The sequence below is a fragment of the Lethenteron reissneri genome, chromosome 32 (genome assembly GCF_015708825.2).
Source record: "Lethenteron reissneri isolate LAM-NWPU_2019-01 chromosome 32, ASM1570882v1, whole genome shotgun sequence".
NCBI lineage: Eukaryota > Metazoa > Chordata > Hyperoartia > Petromyzontiformes > Petromyzontidae > Lethenteron > Lethenteron reissneri.
This window is the reverse complement of record NC_083810.1, coordinates 7842794-7862936: the sequence shown is the minus strand read 5'-3', so window position 1 is coordinate 7862936 and position 20143 is coordinate 7842794. Positions and strand designations below refer to the sequence as shown.

At 53.7% G+C, this 20143-nt stretch overlaps 1 protein-coding gene across 2 annotated transcripts in view; it reads left to right on the top strand.

Annotated features, from left to right (window-relative positions):
* LOC133349950 (dachshund homolog 1-like) overlaps window positions 1-20143 on the top strand; it is a 222365-nt gene that overhangs the window by 120275 nt on the left and 81947 nt on the right. For both annotated transcript variants that reach the window (XM_061563855.1, XM_061563854.1), the window contains exons 6-8: window positions 4094-4296; window positions 10429-10555; window positions 11197-11367. In XM_061563855.1, coding sequence (XP_061419839.1) covers window positions 4094-4296; window positions 10429-10555; window positions 11197-11367 — 501 coding nt within the window. The remainder of the gene's footprint in view (window positions 1-4093; window positions 4297-10428; window positions 10556-11196; window positions 11368-20143) is intronic.

The following is a 20143-nucleotide window of genomic DNA, read 5'->3' as shown; positions in this document are numbered from 1 at the left end:
AAGCTTTCGTGACTGCAGGGATTCATCTTTTTGGTTCTTTCGGTAAAGTCACATAGAAGGGAAAGAATAAAATAATAAAAATAAAACATAATAAAATAATTCTCACGACGTTTCGGCCACAACGCAAGCTTCAGACGCTGTCTTTCCGACAGACCTGTTCTTCACCTGAGGACGGCTGCTTGCGTTGTGGCCGAAACGTCGTGATAATTATTTAATGTTTTATTTTTATTATTTTATTATTTCCCTTCTACGTGACTTTACCGAAAGAACCAAGAAAAAGGGGCATTTTGTTTCGAATTCGGTACACAAACCCCCCCGTCGACATGTGACGTGGCGCATTGCACCGCGTGGTGAATACGAGACTGCGGGTCCTTAAAGAGCCGCACGCAGCTCCCGAGCTGTAAGTTTGCCGACCCCTGTTTTAGTCAGCCTCGTCATCATCATCATCTCTCTCTCTTTCTCGTCTGCCCCCTGCCCCCCCCCTCCACGAAACCCTCCCCCCTCCCAAAACCACCCTGCCCCCCAAACCAAATCTCGCCTCCCCCTCCCAAAACTACCTCCCCCCCCCCAAAACCACCCTGCCCCCCCCCAAACCACCCTCGCCCCCCCTCCCAAAACCACCCTGCCCCCCCTCCCAAAACCACCTTCCCCCCCCCCAAACCACCCTGCCCCCAAACCACCCTCGCCCCCCTCCCAAAACCACCCTCGCCCCCCCTCCCAAAACCACCCTGCCCCCCCTCCCAAAACCACCTTCCCCCCCCCCAAACCACCCTGCCCCCAAACCACCCTCGCCCCCCCCCCTCCCAAAACCACCTCCCCCCCAAAAAAAACAATTCTGCCCCCCCCCCTCCTAAAACCACCTCCCCCCCCCCCAAAAACCACTCTGCCCCCCCTCCCAAAACCACCCTCGCCCCCCCTCCCAAAACCACCTCCTCCCCCAAAAAACCACTCTGCCCCCCCTCCCAAAACTACCTTCCCCCCCCCTTCCAAACCACCCTCGCACCCCCCTCCCAAAACCACCCTCGCCCCCCCCAAAACCACCCCCTCCCAAAACCACCCCCCCCAAAAACCACTCTGCTGCCCCCCCCCCCTCCCAAAACCACCTTCCCCCCCCTTCCAAACCACCCTCGCCCCCCCCCTCCCAAAACCACCCTCGCCCCCCCCTCCCAAAACCACCCTCGCCCCCCCCCAAAACCACCCCCTCCCAAAACCACCCCCCCCCAAAAACCACTCTGCCCCCCCCTCCCAAAACCACCTTCCCCCCCCCTTCCAAACCACCCTCGCACCCCCCTCCCAAAACCACCCTCGCCCCCCCCAAAACCACCCCCTCCCAAAACCACCCCCCCCAAAAACCACTCTGCCCCCCCCCTTCCCAAAACCACCTTCCCCCCCCCCTTCCAAACCACCCTCGCACCCCCCTCCCAAAACCACCCTCGCCCCCCCCCAAAACCACCCCCTCCCAAAACCACCCCCCCCCAAAAACCACTCTGCCCCCCCCTCCCAAAACCACCTTCCCCCCCCCTTCCAAACCACCCTCGCACCCCCCTCCCAAAACCACCCTCGCCCCCCCCCCAAAACCACCCCCTCCCAAAACCACCCCCCCCCCCAAAAACCACTCTGCCCCCCCCCCTCCCAAAACCACCTTCCCCCCCCTTCCAAACCACCCTCGCCCCCCCCCCCTCCCAAAACCACCCCCTCCCAAAACCACTCTGCCCCCCCCCTCCCAAAACCACCTTCCCCCCCCCTTCCAAACCACCCTCGCACCCCCCTCCCAAAACCACCCTCGCCCCCCCCTCAAAACCACCCCCTCCCAAAACCACCCCCCCCCCAAAAACCACTCTGCCCCCCCTCCCAAAACCACCTTCCCCCCCCTTCCAAACCACCCTCGCACCCCCCTCCCAAACCACCCTCGCCCCCCCCCAAAACCACCCCCTCCCAAAACCACCCCCCCCCAAAAACCACTCTGCCCCCCCCCTCCCAAAACCACCTTCCTCCCCCTTCCAAACCACCCTCGCCCCCCCCCCTCCCAAAACCACCCTCGCCCCCCCCCCAAAACCACCCCTCCCAAAACCACTCTGCCCCCCCCTCCCAAAACCACCTTCCCCCCCCCCTCCCAAAACCACCCTCGCCCCCCCCCCAAAAACCACCCCCCCCCAAAAACCACTCTGCCCCCCCCCTCCCAAAACCACCTTCCCCCCCCCTTCCAAACCACCCTCGCCCCCCCCCTCCCAAAACCACCCTCGCCCCCCCCCTCCCAAAACCACCCTCGCCCCCCCCCAAAACCACCCCCCTCCCAAAAACACCCCCCCCCAAAAACCACTCTGCCCCCCCCTCCCAAAACCACCTTCCTCCCCCCTCCCAAACCACCCGGCCCCCCAAACCAAATCTCGCCTCCCCCTCCCAAAACTACCTCCCCCCCCCAAAAACCACCCTGCCCCCCCCCCAAACCACCCTCGCCCCCCCTCCCAAAACCACCCTGCCCCCCCTCCCAAAACCACCTTCCCCCCCCCCAAACCACCATGCCCCCAAACCACCCTCGCCCCCCCTCTCAAAACCACCCTCGCCCCCCCTCCCAAAACCACCCTGCCCCCCCTCCCAAAACCACCTTCCCCCCCCCCAAACAACCCTGCCCCAAACCACCCTCGCCCCCCCCCCCCCTCCCAAAACCACCTCCCCCCCAAAAAAAAACAACTCTGCCCCCCCCCCCTCCTAAAACCACCTCCCCCCCCAAAAACCACTCTGGCCCCCCCTCCCAAAACCACCCTCGCCCCCCCCTCCCAAAACCACCTCCTCCCCCAAAAAACCACTCTGCCCCCCCCTCCGAAAACCACCTTCCCCACCCTTCCAAACCACCCTCGCACCCCCCTCCCAAAACCACCCTCGCCCCCCCCAAAACCACCCCCTCCCAAAACCCCCCCCCCAAAAAACCACTCTGCCCCCCCCCTCCCAAAACCACCTTCCCCCCCCCCTTCCAAACCACCCTCGCCCCCCCCCCTCCCAAAACCACCCTCGCCCCCCCCCAAAACCACCCCCTCCCAAACCACCCCCCCCCCAAAAACCACTCTGCCCCCCCCTCCCAAAACCACCTTCCCCCCCCTTCCAAACCACCCTCGCACCCCCCTCCCAAAACCACCCTCGCCCCCCCCCCAAAACCACCCCCTCCCAAAACCACCCCCTCCCAAAACCACTCTGCCCCCCCCCTCCCAAAACCACCTTCCCCCCCCTTCCAAACCACCCTCGCCCCCCCCCTCCCAAAACCACCCTCGCCCCCCCCAAAACCACCCCCCTCCCAAAACCACTCTGCCCCCCCCCTCCCAAAACCACCTTCCCCCCCCCTCCCAAAACCACCCTCGCCCCCCCCAAAACCACCCCCCCCCAAAACCACTCTGCCCCCCCCCTCCCAAAACCACCTTCCCCCCCCCCTTCCAAACCACCCTCGCCCCCCCCCTCCCAAAACCACCCTCGCCCCCCCCCTCCCAAAACCACCCTCGCCCCCCCCAAAACCACCCCCTCCCAAAAACACCCCCCCCCCAAAAACCACTCTGCCCCCCCCTCCCAAAACCACCTTCCCCCCCCCTCCCAAACCACCCTCCCCCCCCCTCCCAAAACCACCCCCTCCCAAAACACCCCCCCCCCCTCCCAAAACCACCTTCCCCCCCCCAAAACCACCCTCGCCCCCCCTTCCCAAACCACCTCCCCCCCAAAAACCACTCTGCCCACCCCCCTCCCAAAACCACCTTCCCCCCCCCCCCAAAACCACCCTTTTCGGGCCCCCCCCAAACAACCCCCTCCCCCCCAAACCCCCCCCCCCCCCCCCCCCCCCCCCCCCCCCCCCCAATCCCCCCAAACCACCCTCCCAAACAACCCCCCCCCCCCCCACCCCTCAAAAACCACTTACTGCCCCCCCCCTCCCAAAACCACCTTCCCCCCCCCTTTCCAACCCACCCTCGCCCCCCCCTCCAAAACCACCCTCGCCCCCCCCCAAACACCACCCTCGCCCCCCCCCCCCAAAACCACCCCTCGCCCCCCCTCCACCCCACTCCCCCACCCCCCCCCCTCCACCCCCCCTCCACCCCCCCACCACGTGACTCAGGCCTGGAGCACATGGGCAGCGCGCTCCCCTTCATGATGATGTCGCACCCGCTCCTCCCCGTCTCGCTGCCGCACGCCGCCTCCGTCACCATGGCGATGGGTCACATGACCCACCTCGGTGGCGGTGGCAACGCCAGCAACATGGCCGCCGGGGCCGGCGAGGCTCAGCCCGGACACCCGCTCCGGCTCGACGCGGGCCTCAAGGTAACCGCGGCGGCCGGGGGGGGGGGGGGAGACGACGCGACGGGCATCGTCGTCGTCATCATCATCACCCTCCACACCGACACAACAACCACCACCACCACCCCCCTTCGTCCCCACGCCAGCCCAGACACCCTCCCCCCACCCCAAATAAAATCTCAGCCGCGTCGCCACCGCCCACCCCTCGTGGTTGCCTCCCGCTCTGCAGCTGCGTGATGATGATGCTGCTGATGATGTTGCTGCTTATGATGTTGCTGTGCCTGCTGATGATGCTGCTGCTGATGATGCTGCTGCTTATGATGCTGCTGTGCCTGCTGATGATGATTCTGCTGATGATGGTGCTGCTTATGATGCTGCTGCTGCGCCTGCTGATGATAATGCTGCTGCTGCTCTTGCAGGAGGATGATGCTCCTGCTGATGATGCTGCTTATGATGCTGCTGTGCCTTGATGATGATGCTGCTGATGATGCTGCTGCTTATGATGCTACTGCTCCTGCTGATGATGATAATGCTGCTGCTCTTGCAGGAGGATGCTGCTGCTGCTTGTTGCGTGCTGCTCCTGCTGATGATGCTAATGCTGCTGATGATGCTCTTGCAGGAGGATGCTGCTGCTGCTTGTGTGCTGCTGCTTATGATGCTGCTGTGCCTGCTGATGATAATGCTGCTGCTGCTCTTGCAGGAGGATGCTGCTGCTGCTGATGATGATGCTGCTGTTTCTGCTGCTGCTGTTGCTGCTAATGCTACTGATAATGCTGCTGCTGATGATGCTGCTGCTCCTCCTGATGATAATAATGCTGCTGCTGCTCTTGCAGGAGGATGATGCTGCTGCTGCTGCTGTTTCTGCTGCTGCTGCTGTTGCTGCTAATGCTACTGATAATGCTGCTGCTGATGATGCTGCTGCTCCTCCTGCTGATGATAATGCTGCTGCTCTTGCAGGAGGATGCTGCTGCTTGTTGTGTGCTGCTCCTGCTGATGATGCTAATGCTACTGATGATGCTCTTGCAGGAGGATGCTGCTGCTTGTGTGCTGCTCCTGCTGATGATGATGCTAATGCTGCTGATGATGCTCTTGCAGGAGGATGATGCTGCTTGTTGTGTGCTGCTGCTGCTGATGATGCTAATGCTGCTGATGATGCTCTTGCAGGAGGATGCTGCTGCTGCTTGTGTGCTGCTCCTGCTGATGATGATGCTAATGCTGCTGATGATGCTCTTGCAGGAGGATGATGCTGCTTGTTGTGTGCTGCTGCTGATGATGATAATGCTGCTGCTTGTTGTGTGCTGCTCCTCCTGCTGATGATGATAATGCTGCTGATGGTGCTCTTGCAGGAGGATGCTGCTGCTGCTGCTTGTTGTGTGCTGCTGCTGCTGCAAACGCGCGATGAGCAGGGCTGGCATTGCAAGGGCAGGCGAGCAGGCAGGGCAAGCTGCCCTTGCGGCTCGCTCTCCCCTTGCTCTCTCTCCTCTCTCTCTCCTCTCTCTCTTTCCTCTCTCTCTTTCCTCTCTCTCTTTCCTCTCTCCCTTTATCTCGCAGAGATCGAGAAGGAAAGACGCGGACAGCAAGAGCCACGGCCGCTGCTTGCAATGCCGGCTGAAGGAATTGCCATCTATTTGTTTATTATTTTGGTAGATTGTGTCGTGCGATCCCATCGGCTCGCTCCTCACCATCATCTGACAGGGGGGTGGCGGTGGGAGGGGGTGGGTGATTAATAATACACGAGGATGGGTTAAATGAAAACTACACGCTAATGGATTGTAATTGAAATGCATTGTGTTCGTATCGCCGTGTAGATCCGAATTAAATATTCAAAACATTGCTCAATAACATTGCCCTGAAGAGGACAAGTGGCGTAATTGGTGACGTTTCGGGCAATCGTCGTCCTTCAAAGCGGAGGCACAGAGAGGTGGCCACACGGGCTTGAGTGAATAATAGTTGGGAGAATGCATTCGTATCCACCATGGTGCCCTGGTAGACATTTTCTTTTCAAGGCCATTTATTTTTTATTGTAAAATAAATTTATGATAGAGATAACCTCTCTGTCTCATATGAAGAAGGGGCTAATGCCCGAGATGTCATGTAGTGTATATATATATATATATGTTTTCCTCTTGAGGGTAGTGTTATTGACGAATGTCTAATATGAGCCACCTTCTGATATACCTATGACGATAAACTTGACACGTCAATAACACAAAGAGGCTTTAAAAGGAAAATTATGAAAAGCAGGCGACGTTTCGGGCATTAGCTCTAATCTTCACAATACGTAGAGAGGCCAGAGATAGAGTTTAGTTTTTATTGTTAATTGTGCTTGTGCCAATGCAGCAGTAACACCATTTACATGGTTTAAATTATATAATGCCATTATATTACGTTTACATCCAAATTGGTATAATAATCAATCAGCTGTGCTCAGTCCACTTCTGGATGAAGGCCTCCCCGTGCCTACGATGTCAGAATCAGCATCTTTATTCAGACTGGAGGAATCCGATGAGCTATGAATCTCTTTTGTTTTCTACAGATGCCCTGTGGGGACGCGTCAGGAAGTTACAACAATACAAAATATAAGAATAGGTTTGACCCTTTCTGGCAATGAAACAGGTGTTAAGATGTTAAAACACCAAACTGAAACCTTTTGCAAGGAATCCTGTCTGCATGAACCACATATACTATGAGAGCATGTGGTTTTTTATGCATGTTCACAACTATATGTGGTTAATGCAGACATGATTCCTTGCAAAAGGTTTCAGTTTGGTGGTTTAACATCTTAACACCTGTTTTATTACTCTTTGGTTCTTTCGGTAAAGTCACGTAGGTATAAAATAAAATAAATTAAATCAGGACGTTTCAGGCGCAACACAAGCGTCCGTCATCAGGTGGGACAACCGCAGCAAGAAACAATTGCTGAAGTGGGCAAAAGGGGTGCTTGTATCAAGAGGCCATATAGGTAAGGGGGGGTGGGGGGTAAAACCTATTCTGAAATTTTGATACTAACAATATAAAACCGATAGGAGTGCAAAAACACCAATAGGAATGTAACAATCCACATCGAACCCGCACATCAACTGATTCCATTGCTCCATCTCCTCAGGGGACGTGATGTCTTGACGCATTGCATCCGTTCAGTAACAATAATTAAGATGAAAATTATATTATAATACTATTACTCTATTAGAAAACTGTTTTGCTGGCAGGCAGGAGGGAGGGATGGGCAGTCACGTCCACAGGATGTGTGGGCTGCCAGTTGTTTTAAAGATTATAACACGGCAATCCATTTATAGACACCTCACTAAAATAATAGCGATAAATTTGAGAAATATATATTTGATTCCAAAGCCTCTACTCGTCTCCCACCAGTGCACGTGCATTCAGTATTTTAACTCTCTCCCCCATCGCTTTCACGATGTTGAGAATGCCTTAATCATCAGCTGTGATCAATCTCCTGCTGGACAAATGCCTTCCCAAGCTGTGGCGGTCCCCTCTTAGTTCTGCGATTCAGTAGTCGGCCCTGCACTTGTACATGAGCCAGTCCCATCGAATCCTATCTCCCCGCTGGCTGTCTTCTTTGGCCGCAAACCCTCCTTTGGCCGCCACTCAGTAGTTATTCTCGCCCACCAGCCGTCCTCTCGTCTAGCCGATGTGCCCACTTTTCTTAACGGTCAAGAATTACATCTTTAACGGACGCATGAATAATATATCCTTCGCGATAATATTTCGTGAGCCATGTTCTGATGGGCTCGTGTGCTGGATTGTTGCACCGCAGGACTGTGGGAGATGGCGACGGTTTGGGGGTGGGGGTCATCATCCAGCAGCGGATTGGTCACAGCTGCTGCTGCTGCGCCGGATGCTTGTTTATCGTATTGTATCTCAGCTGTAAACATTGCAGGCCGCTGCGTGATCATCTGGTTTTGTTGTCGGTGTGTGCGTGTGGCTCCTTGTTTCACGATGTATGTCACCCAGCCACATCAGCAAATTATTGACAGCTGCAGCACACAACAACAACAACCGCTACAACAACAAAGCGGCAAACAAACAGGAAGAACTTTAGGGTGGTGGGTGTGTAGGGAACGGTGGGGTGGGGTTCAGTGGGGGGTGTGGGGGGTGGTTAGGCGAGTGGTGGATAGAAAGAAAATCAAATCAATGCGCGCCTAACGCCAATGATTTAATAAAAAAACAAACGGAACCGGACAAAGATGCGGCGTTTTCTTTCCCGCGGATGACATCAAAGGAGCGCGGGTGATCTATAATTGGTATGCCGCGTGGCACAGCCATCCTTGATGGAGTGGGCACATCAGCAGTATCTGTGGCCTGAGTCAGCCAAAAAAATGCCGCTATTGACAGCCTTGTCTGCGGCAAATATTGGCACGGGTGACAAATGGCTCGTCTTCGCTCATATTTAATTCCGTTCTTGTTTACCCGTTAAGAGCTATCACTTTGCGTTTCTTGTTTTTTTTCCAGGCTTCCTTCCATGGGGGAGGCTGGGCGTGTGATGATTAGACTCTTATAAGCTGGGTTACGGTTGTGGGGTGGGGTGGTAGCGGTTGACGGTGGTGGGTGGATGGAATGTATTTATCTTTTTTGTTTATTTTTTTTCGGTAAACAAGATTAAATCGGCTGCGGTGTATCGCGAGGAGCCAATCGTAGATCACGGACGGCCTCGGCCGTAATCCGTTTAGGCTCGGCGGCGTGCATTTGTCACATCTCTCAAGTGAAGGGGGCCATTACTGCGCGATGGCGGGTATTATAACGCGTCCGATCGTGGCGGCACGTGAGCGGGCGACGAGCTCATTGGAAGCGACACGTTCTCACGGTGTGCCGAGCCGCTCCCGAAACACTTAGGCGAACAACGCATGTACGCAGACGAATGGACGAGTGAGCGAGCGAACAAATGAACGGACGGACGAACGGACGAACGGACGGATGGCAAATGTGGTGCCAGATGGATCTGTGCAGGGCCCTCCCCTTGCCTCCCCTCCACGTAGCGAACCTGTGATTAATTAGAGGCTGCGAATTAAAACATCACAGTGCACACGGCGCGAGCAGAACGCCTGTCTGCCTGTCCAAGTGTCGGCACAAGTGTCATCTGGCTGTCTAGCTGAATGTCTGTCTGACCAGCTGGCTGTCTTGTCTGTCTATAGGACTGTTCGCCTGTCTCTTCATGTGTTTGGCTTTGTATCTATGTATCTATATCTGCCAACATGTATGGTTACTTGTCTGCCTGCTTGTTTGTCTATGTATCTGCCTTTCTACTTCTATGCACATATCTGTCTTAATATATATCTCTGTGTACGTAAACTCGTCAATTTATTTTGTGGTTTGCCTCTCTGTGTGCCTGTCGGCCTACTGGTCTGTCTACTTACTAATGTGTCCGTCTCACTTTCAAATTGTTTACCATCCAACCTGCCTCTCTGTCTTTGTCATTACATTTCTACACGTCTTGGCCTGAATATAATTTTTTTTATAGTTGTTAGCCTGCATGTCTTTCTGTCTGCCTTCCTTTTGCACACCTGTCTGCTCACCGGTCTGCCTCTCCATCTGTCCGTGTCACCTCTGATGCCTCTACTCGCAACCACAAACCTCAATTCAAGTCACTGGCATTGGCTGCAGAGGCAGGGTCTGGCTTTCACTCTCGTTCATCTTTCCGTTTGTGTCTCTGCCCATCTGACCCATTATTCCAGCCACCTGTCTGTTTGTCCCTCCATGTGTCTGTCTGTCTATCTGTCTGTCAGTTCCACCCCCTCCCACCCGATGCCTCTTCTCGCTCGCGCACGCCTCTGCAGCGCTGGTTGTGGCTGCAGCGCGATGCTCGGGCGTTCACACTCAGATAAATCACGGGGGCAGCCGCCACGCACGCACGCCACGCGCCCCATAAATCAGCCTCCTCTGCATTTGGTCGGACGTCTTTATTTAATTACACGGCGGCATGCATCCGCATACCCCACGGGCGAGTGTTTTTCCGTGATTATGAAAGGGATTTCATTTTCGGAACGTGCGTGTTTGTGCTTGTTTGTCTCTTTGCACCTTCCTCCACCACCTCTTTGCGTTTGACCTCTGACCCTTACAATCATAACACCTCACTTATTTCCCTCCCTCTCTCTCTGGATCCCTCCCTGTTGACCCGGACTCCATGACCCCTGCTAGGAGAGGAGTGAGGAGAGGGACAGCTCCCCCGAGCCGTCCCCCATGCGGAGGCAGCGATCCGAGGAGCCCCCGTCCCCACGCCACTGCTCCCCGCCAGCGCTCGCACACGGATCCATCGAGCGACTCGGTGGGTCACGTGGGCGCACACGGGCCCCTCTACCGGGTAACCTGGGTGCTAGTGGGCATATTCTACGGGTCACTTGGGTCCTAGCAAGCATATCTACAGGGTCATCTGGGTGCTAGCAGAATATCTGCTCGCGGGTGCCTCAACCAGGTAACTTGAGTGCTCACGGGCATATCCACCCGGTCACACGTGCTCTAGCAGACACCGCTACTGGGTCACACGGGTGCTAGCAGGCACCTCTACTGGGTCACCTGGGTGCTAGCGGGCACCTCTACTGGGTCACCTGGGTGCTAGCGGACATTAATTCTGGGTCACCCTGACATCTAACCTGGGTCATAAACTTCTCTCATGCGTCACAGGGATGCTATGGAACAAATGTGTTTGAGAACAACCTTTCTGGGTCAAGCGGACGTCATCTCACCTGGGTCACGCACATTCATACTGGTGGACATCTCACCCCGGTCACAAAGGCACTGGCCTCCGCATCTCATGACGAACGTCCGTAGTGAGGGCGGTCACGTGGTCGCTCGCTGCAGTTGCACCCTTCGTGCCAGTGTATTTTTCCCGTAGAGACGGGGCTAGCGTGCGGATGTTTTGTCCCTACCCACGGGGTTGCGCTCTTACGCAGGTGTGCCCCTACACAGGTGTGCCCTTGCACGGGTGTGCGTTGGTGCGTGCGTGCGTGGCAGGAGGCGTGCACCAGAATGGGCTGTGCGTGGGGCCTGTGCCACTCCCCGCCATGGCCCCGCGGCCCGGCAGCCATGCCCGTGACGACGCCAAACACGACGGCAACGACAGGGGCCTCGCCGAGCAGAGTGAGTCACCGCTCCTGGTCGCCGATCGTTGCCACTCGTTGTCACCGCGCGCGTGTGCCGTTTCTGTCCCGTTTGTGGGGGGGTGGGGGCGGGGTGGGGGGTGACCCCCGTGTCTTCGCCAAACCGCGATGAAGGCACGGAAACCACAGCGCGGACACCCTCAGCAAAGCATGTGTCCCTTGCACCCCCCTCAAAAAACTATAACAGGCTCCCCCGTAAACGTAATTTGGCCCTGCTCACACACGCTTCACCGACGCACTATACGTCGCGGCAGCCGTGTAGCCTGAGCTTTTATAAAGAGGGGGGAGACCGGGCATGATACCGCAATGGCTTAGATGCCCATTGCTTAATTATACTTATCATGTTACTTGATTATAAGAGTTTAGAATGGGAGGCTGAGCCTTCAGTGGGGTGGTGGGGGGGGGGGTTCAACCTCTTTTGGCCACCCCCCCTACTCTCACTCCCCCCCACTCGATGCCACGGGGCTGCCTCAAGGACTTTTGTACACGTGACGGTGGACGAGTGGTGGAGGCATGAAGGTATGGGAGGTGTTTCTGGTGGCAGCGCATCCCACCACGGGATAGAGGGATGACATTGGCTCACGTGCTGGAGCTCGTGGGATTGTTACATCGCAAGTACCGTAAGAGAATGCCGATGGCTTGCAGGAGGAGGCCTTCATCCAGCAGTGGAGTGAACATCGCCGATGAGGACGACGACGATGACAGTAATCTGTGATTGATGACGATAGAAGCCGATGTAGTCCCCAGGTCTCGGCAGTGCCCGTTATGAAGTTACGCACGGACGGTTCGCGTGATTCTGTGGTCGTGACAGAATGGTTAGTTTGTAATTCATTGTGAAGTTGTGTTTAATTCACGACAGCGGCAAGCGCAAGGACTCGTGACAGCAGTCAGCATTCATTTGGGCACGGACGCGGCCCAGCGGCAGCATGTTCGCCTCTTGTCGCAGAGGTTCAAGGTTTGAATCCAGCAGCGGCCCCAGTTAATACCGCGGCGTTGTATTAAACGTAGTAATAATACCACGTGCCATCTGCTTCACTCGCAGCGGACGTTAGAGAGATCCCCCCGATGTCATTCGCAAGAGCAGGCCATCGTGTGCCCCCGTTATGGTCCACATTTGAACAGATTCGTGAATTACACTGCAAATTATTTGCTTTGGTAAAACCAAATAGCGATCCTGCTCTCTACTGGTACTCTGTATCCATCTGTGAAACACAGTGGCTGTGATAGCCTTGTGCTGTAACAATGGGGCAAATGGCAATTTATACTAAATCATTATTATTATGATCATCATCATCATCCTCACCTTGTGGGAAAGTCAATGGTGGTTGTCCGATGAATAGACTAATCCCTGCCTTTGGAATGTGGGATTTCCAGCACAGGCTGTGCAGGGGCGGTGCATGGGATATGAGCACCAATGCCTTCAACTGCTCATTTGCACAGGAAACCACTTTTGACTTTGACTCTGGGGCAGGGAGTGGGTGAGTGAGTGGGGGGGTCGTTGGGTGTCGGTGAAAACCAAGCATAAACGGTCTCATCAAATGCCTCTGTCTGACATTTGACATTTATATTTCCCCAACAAAATGGCAAGAGCCCAAGGAGCAAACAAAGGTGAACTAACGATAATTACGGCGATCATTCCGTAATTATTAAGGCCAAGGTCCAAGAGGTCGTCACGGCCCTTTGCCGTTGAGGCCGCCACACCCGGCCATCGCTTCTCTCCTGCTGCTAGATCCCTTTCGTCACGCGGCGGCGGCGACGGCGGCTTATGATGCATGTGGCTGCTTGTAATTCAGCACTGTGGAGGCAGCGAGGGTTGGCGGATCACGCACACAGATGTCGCGAAACTCCTTTACCGTGAACGTCGGTGAACGTCGAGGTGCCCCATATCCTGGCTCGCCAGGAGAAGGCTTGACAGCAAAGTGTGGTGCCAATGAGGGCGCCAGAGCTTGGGCAATTGTCGGCGACAGTTCTGGCTGCCTTCCTGCTTTGCTTGTGGTGTTCCCGTGTCTCTGGATCTACACATTTGTAACTTTAACTTTGAACTTCAGACCCCTCAGATGGGATACAATCTACATCTGACCTCCAAGGACCACTCTGACAGTCTCATTACTTCTGTCGCCATCTGGCAACTGCCTTGTCAGGAGGTGGGAGTGCCTCCACTTTACCCCACCACACATGGCTGATTAACTGTGGTGTACTGTACTCAATTATACTGCCGGGTGGACAGAGTCGGTGGAGAGGGGTGGAGAATTTCAGAAACTTGCACCGTCATTTCAGTTGCCATGCGCGGAGATCGAATCTGACCGGCGACCTCTGCATTGCACCACAAATTAGGGATTGCTTTTTTTCCTTTAATGGTGAGAAGGTGTGTTCTTGTGCCCGTGCACGCATGTGTGTGTGTGTGCGTGCGCGATCGAGTGAGCAAGCGGGCGAGCGGATGAGCGAGCGAGTGGGCAAGTGGGCGGGTGAGCATGGGGGCGAGCGGGCTAGAGTGGGGCCGCCCGGGCGAGCAGATGTTACGAGCCGCGGGGTGGCACCGATGGGGGCAGGGGTGGGTGTGTGGCGGGAGGGGCTGGGGGGGTGGAGGCAGGAGGGGGGCACAGGCTGGCAGAGTGCAGGGGGTTTGGCAGAGGGGGTTGGGTGGGTACAGACCAGGGCCACGCGAGAGGGGATGGAGCTGTGCGGGGGCGGGGATGAGAGGGATGGGGTTGGGCAGTCGTCCGCCCTTCTCCTCTGGTCCCTTGCTTCATTTGAAATGGAAAAACCTCCTTAGATCGGCCACCGGAACAGATGACTTACGGCCGCAGAGACACTGAAATCCAAGCCAGACCAAATGTTGCGTGGTTATAAATATTTTGTCCTGGGCACCGTGGGACCCGGGATGAGTGATTAGTGGCGATACAGCTTCGTCTGTGCTGCTACATCAGAGCGGAGATTTTTCATATTAACTTTTCTTTCTGCTTTTTTTCTGTCGACCCCCCCTCACCCGCCCCCCACCCCCTCTGCCCCTCCCCTCCGTTCTTCATTACGTATATTTTTTTTCCACCCTGGCACAGGACCCGGTCCTTATGCCTCAAATTGGCTGTAATAAACCCCTCCACTCACATCCACGCAACTTCATCCGAAAATTAAATTACATTTTAAATCATCGCATTAATGAACAGTTTGGGAAGAATATGAAATTTTGCGAGACACGTTCTCGGGTTTCAGATATCGCACACACACGCGCGTACGCACACCACGCGCACACACACGCACGCACACACATGCACACGCACGCACGTGCACCGAATACGCCGATATGACAAGATGTGGTGACGGTTCCGCGCCACGCGATCAGCATCGCGCGGCGGCGTGGGATAAATCGCTCGCCGATTAGCGGCTCCCAAACCCAGTGCCTGCAGTGCTTGCAGTGCTGAGGCTGTAGTGAGATAGACCCCCAAATAAGTTGATGTTGAAACTTTAACCAATTACTCAGTGATGCTGCTGCTCCATTGGTAGTGGTGCACAAGCATAGTCAACAAAACAAAACGAAATCTCAACACCATAAAAGGAAAAAAAGGAAAAATATATAATAGATGATGTTTTGGGCAATTTTCCCTTCATGACAGCACATCTACTTCACCTGTGTGGCCGATGTAGATGCAGAGCAGCAACTACAATTTCACATTCAGGGGGTCAAGCCAGATAACAACGTCAGGAGCAGCGGAGTGTAATTGCTGTGATGTCTCCTCTGTATTTGTGGATTCGGGCATTGCGTCGTTATACGTTGTACGGTCTGTTCTGGATGACTGCAGTTGCACGTTGGAGATATGAAAATTTTCCATTTGGACATCAGGTATCCGCATCTGCCATGGTTTGTGTGGACAATCAAACCCAGGGATCTTCTGAGTTGGGTCTTTCACATGGCACTGTGATATGAATAAGGGTCGTTGCATGAAACGTTTCCTATTATTCATCATGTTTCCTTTAACACCACAGCGTTATTAATGGCGATTGTTGTCAAGATGTAAAGCGATTGTCTGCTCAACTGAGCGTCATCTCACATTTCAGTGCTGGTTATTCTGCATTCCTACGGCGGGGATGAGTCGATCCATAGGACAAACGCTGTTAACTTCCCCACAAAAGTGGTACTACTCATTTTGTCGTCGTCTGCAGAGAGGCGGCGGGGCTGATTCTGAACCCCTCCCAACTGGGATGTGAACTCGCAACCTTCCGATGGCGAGCCGCCCGCTCTACCGCTGAGCCGCCCATGGTCCTTCGATGCGGACGAGCAAATCCGTGCGATGTTCCTTCTCAGTGAATTTTCTTTCGGAGACTTTTTTCTTTTTCTGTTTTGATTAGAATATTTGAATTGTAAAACAGAACAAAAAAATTGTACATGTATGTATAATATATACTGTATTTATATATATGCCCGGATGATGATATCGCGTCCGACGAGGAAATTGAGTGATGAAAATCAGCAGGTGGGATCCTGAGTCATGGTGACAGTGTGGGGAAGCCTTCATCCAGCAGTGGATTGATCATGGTTGATCTGATGATAACGATGGTAACGGTGATGTTGATATAATTTATACAAAGAGCCACCACGGAGCCTCTTGGGTCTTTCACGCAGGGCCTGCTGCTGTCCACGCCTGTTAACCCATTGCAAGCACAATCCTCTTTACCCAGCCCCCCTGTGTACTCTGTGATTATTGCTCTCATTTCTTCCTTCCATTTTCTCTCTTTCCTTTTATCTTTCCCGCTTTAGATCGCAACTAGGTTATGTATGTATTTACTAGCTGTGCCCACCCGGCTTCGCCCGGGACTTGGATCCACCACGCCCGGCCGCCTTTGTCTCCCCAGTGGCGATGTTCACACACCACAGCAGTTACTCGTTTGAGGCTGAGTCGACCTAGTGGAGGCCCAGGACCGGTTGAAATAATCGTCACCGGTGGTGGCCGTGAGCGGGAATCGAACTCGGGTCGCCGGGTTCGTAGCACAGCGCGCTACACTACAATGCGTTACGCTTCCACATGAGCGGGTCACGTGACAGATTTGACGTCACAGCTCACTTGGCATGCAAAAAATAGATGCATTATTGAGCTCTCCCCCCCCCAAAAAAAAACTAAAGTGTATTTTCATAATTTGTGCATGGTGTACAGTCTGGAAAGTACCCACATGGCAAATTTCAAGTTTGTTGCATTTCGGGAAGTACGCTAAACATTTTGAACAGACACATAATCACAGCTTTGCCTTTTTTATATATGGAGATATATCCATCCCTCTATACCACTGCAGTCACTCTAGTCACCGGCAGTCAGTCACCTCTTTGTCACTCTTCTATCGCTACTATTGTGGTTGCTGTTCCCATTACTGTCACTTGTCGAATCCTCCACTCGTGTTGGTTGAGGACTATGTTGCACCAGACTCGAGTGTTTCGTCTTATCTCCACACTTTAAACCACCACACTACAGGTCACACACAACAACACCCTCTCACGTACCCACGCACCCACTTACTTACTCACCCACTCACTACACACTGCTTCTTCACTCGAACTGCTCCACTCTGGAATTCCCTCTTCTCATAATCATCATCTCTTTGCCCTCAAGCTCTTACGATATATACCGAGTACAACTTCCAGAACAGTGCTGATTGTCGCGGGCCGCCGCTTGACATTTTCTGGGCGTGTGCTCAGCAATTGTGTAAAAATACCCGATACGGTGATCCTTTGCATCCCAATTCTGTTGAGCTGAAAATGTGAAATAGTTTTTTTTTTTTTAAAGCCAGCACGATAATTAATATCGAGGGTTCACGTACACGCTCGCTCGCTCGCGAATCTTAGCCCAGCCCGTGTCGTATCGTCCTACCAAAGCCACCACCTCTCTCTCCCCTTCTCTCTCTCTCTCTATCTCTCGCTCTCTTTCACCCTCTCTCCCTCTCCACGGCAAATTTTTACATGCAGAGCGTCAAGCGGGAGACACAAACACACGGACTTTGCGTGACATTCAAGTTTACAACGGCACTGACCTTGAGTGCAGAGCTTCATGATGCCCGAATATTAATTACCCCACGCGCCCGCACACATGCCGTGCACAGACGAGAGTGTGCGGGTGGATCGGTGGGGGTGGGGGGGGGTTTGAGGGAGCGAAGAGGGGAGGCGAACGAGCGGGCGAGACAGGTAGGGTAGTGTAAAATTATGAAGGCTATCACCAACAACGAGTAGGCGCTATAAACAACGGCCCGTTAGGACTTGTAATAAGTGCAGTCCCCTAAAACTAAACAATAAATACATCATTATTGCATCAGTTAATTTAGAAAACTGAAAGCTTGCCCAAACACATCGCCTATGCAGTATCCATTTACAAAATAGGGTGAATCAATCATTTGTGCGGCACGCATGCACACACGCGCACGCACGCACGCATACATGCGTAATATATTTATATTTGTGTGCGAGTGTGTGCGCGCGCGTGTGTTTAAACCTATACGTTGTTTTCAACGTAATTTGATTTTGTAACTCGCTGAGTGAGAGCAGAGGAAGCGTGGCGAGTGTGGGAAGCGATGCGTGGTTTTATCTGCGTTTTTTTTTTACCGTCGCCCAAAACAAGATTCGCGATTGTATTTTTTTTCTTCTCGGGTTTCCTTTTAGCCAGTCGGTGAGTTTCACTCGGGTAAGGCCCCTTTCCCACCCTGATTTTGACCCCTTTGCTCATCCATGCCACGTTGTAATATAATAATAAGACTGATCAGGGCTTTATGTAACGCGTGATGTTTTTTTCTTCGGAACACTGGTATAGATAGGGTAGCTCGGAGTTGGCATTATTGCCGTAAAGGCACTACCACTAAATGAAAAGGTATTGTCTATACATAATCCTATATCCTGGTGCTCGACATTCATATAATCCTATGAACTGGTTTATCCATAACATTACTTTATATCTGTGTGCTCTATATTTCTCTGAACTGGTTTATTTGAAATAATATGGCGAGATGGATGTGCCAAGGTGCCAAAATGATCCCCAGAACACCGTTGTGGACCGTTCCGGCTGAAATTGCGCGCTGTTCACAATGTACGAATGTGAACGAAGAATATTCAAAACACGTTCCTCAGTAGCACTGTTGTGGCCCGACAAAAAGAAAACGTGTACGCAATAGGCAACGTTTCGAGCAACGACACGTCTAGTCACGGCACGTAGAGAGAGGTCCAGAGAGGTAGAGTTTGTGTGTTTTATTGTTAACTGTCCTTGTGCACCACTGCCAATGCAGCAGCAGCAGCATCACCAAATAAATTGCCCAAAAAAGAGAGGTCTCAGCCAGTCTACGTCATACCGGCTGTGACGCATGGATCAGAAATTTTATAGGCCCAAAACTCTGAGCAGCCAGCGAAAAGCAACAACCATTGAAGATGTGATAGGTTGAGAGTTAACGCCTTCCTTCAATTGAGCAAGGTTACGAGAACTTGGGAGGAGGGTGGGGGGGATAGAGAGTCGATGGGTAGATAATTCCACGGACATGAACAAAAGCTGAAAAGTGCGCAAAGAAGCATGGCGAGATGCATGCTTGGAGTTACACCGAGAGACAGAGAGAGGGACGCATGGATTCGAGAAGTCACCCACGCAGGTTAGAAACATCACCTTCGAATGTTAAGAAACACGTAAGTGGCCTTGCACAGCACACATCTCGGACAAAAGGGCATGACGGCCAGCAGTTGAGACTGTTGACAGCTACATAGGAACATTGGCCGTGGAGACGGAGCGATGAAATCAGCTCAAGCGCAGATGGTTTGGTTGCATAACTCGCACCGTGAGAGATGATGATGATGATGATGATTGCTTGGAAGAGGACTTCTTCCAGCAGTGGATTGAACATGGTTGAAGATCGTGATGATTCAGGGACAAATGAACATGATATTCTGTTTGACACTTCACAGACGCATCCCTGCTGTGTTTGATATTGGATTCGCTACATCGCAGGGACTGAGATTCGACAACGGCTCGGTGCGGGTAGGGGTGGGGGACGGAGGTCTTCATCCAGCAGTGGCTTTATCATGACTGATGACGATAGCGACGGCGATGATAATGATGCTCATCCGTGTGGCGAGGAGGGTGCATCTGTCTGTTTCGCTCTTGTTCACCCCAACTCCCCCGAGCGAACGGTTAAAGAACGCGCGGCGGAATGAAACGGCATTGGGGGTAGAATTGAGCTTTCGTCCGTCGTATATTGACATCCGCGTGCACGCGCTCTTTACACCAGGGAGACAGGACCCCCCCTCCACGACCCCCCCCCCCCACCGATACACTTATCAGCAGCCGGCACCGATCGATGCAGACAGACAGCATCACACGGACGGTATGATTGCACTCGACAGAAAATTAATCGAACGAGGACGGCAGGGGAGTTTTGTGTGTGTGTGTGAAAGCGACCAGTTTTTTTAGGGGGGGGGGGGGTTGGTGGGGGGGGGGAGTGGAATCAGAAAAGCCACAGCGTAAAGTAACAATAATAGTAGTAATATTAATAAAAAAAAGTGTTCCGTGTCAATTTATCTCGCTTACACGCTGATGTACTTTGTTCGTAGCCGCACCGCTGCCAATTACCTTGAGTGGAATGGGATGTTGGGATGTTTGAGCGAGCGAGTGAGCCGGGTCCTTCGTTTTTTCTGTCCGTCCGTCCGTCTGTCAGTCAGGCTGTCAACGCCGCTCAACAGGTTTAGCGTTGCTCTCATTGCGGACAGCTGACGTCTCGCGTCGATTCACCGGTGGTGGTGGTGG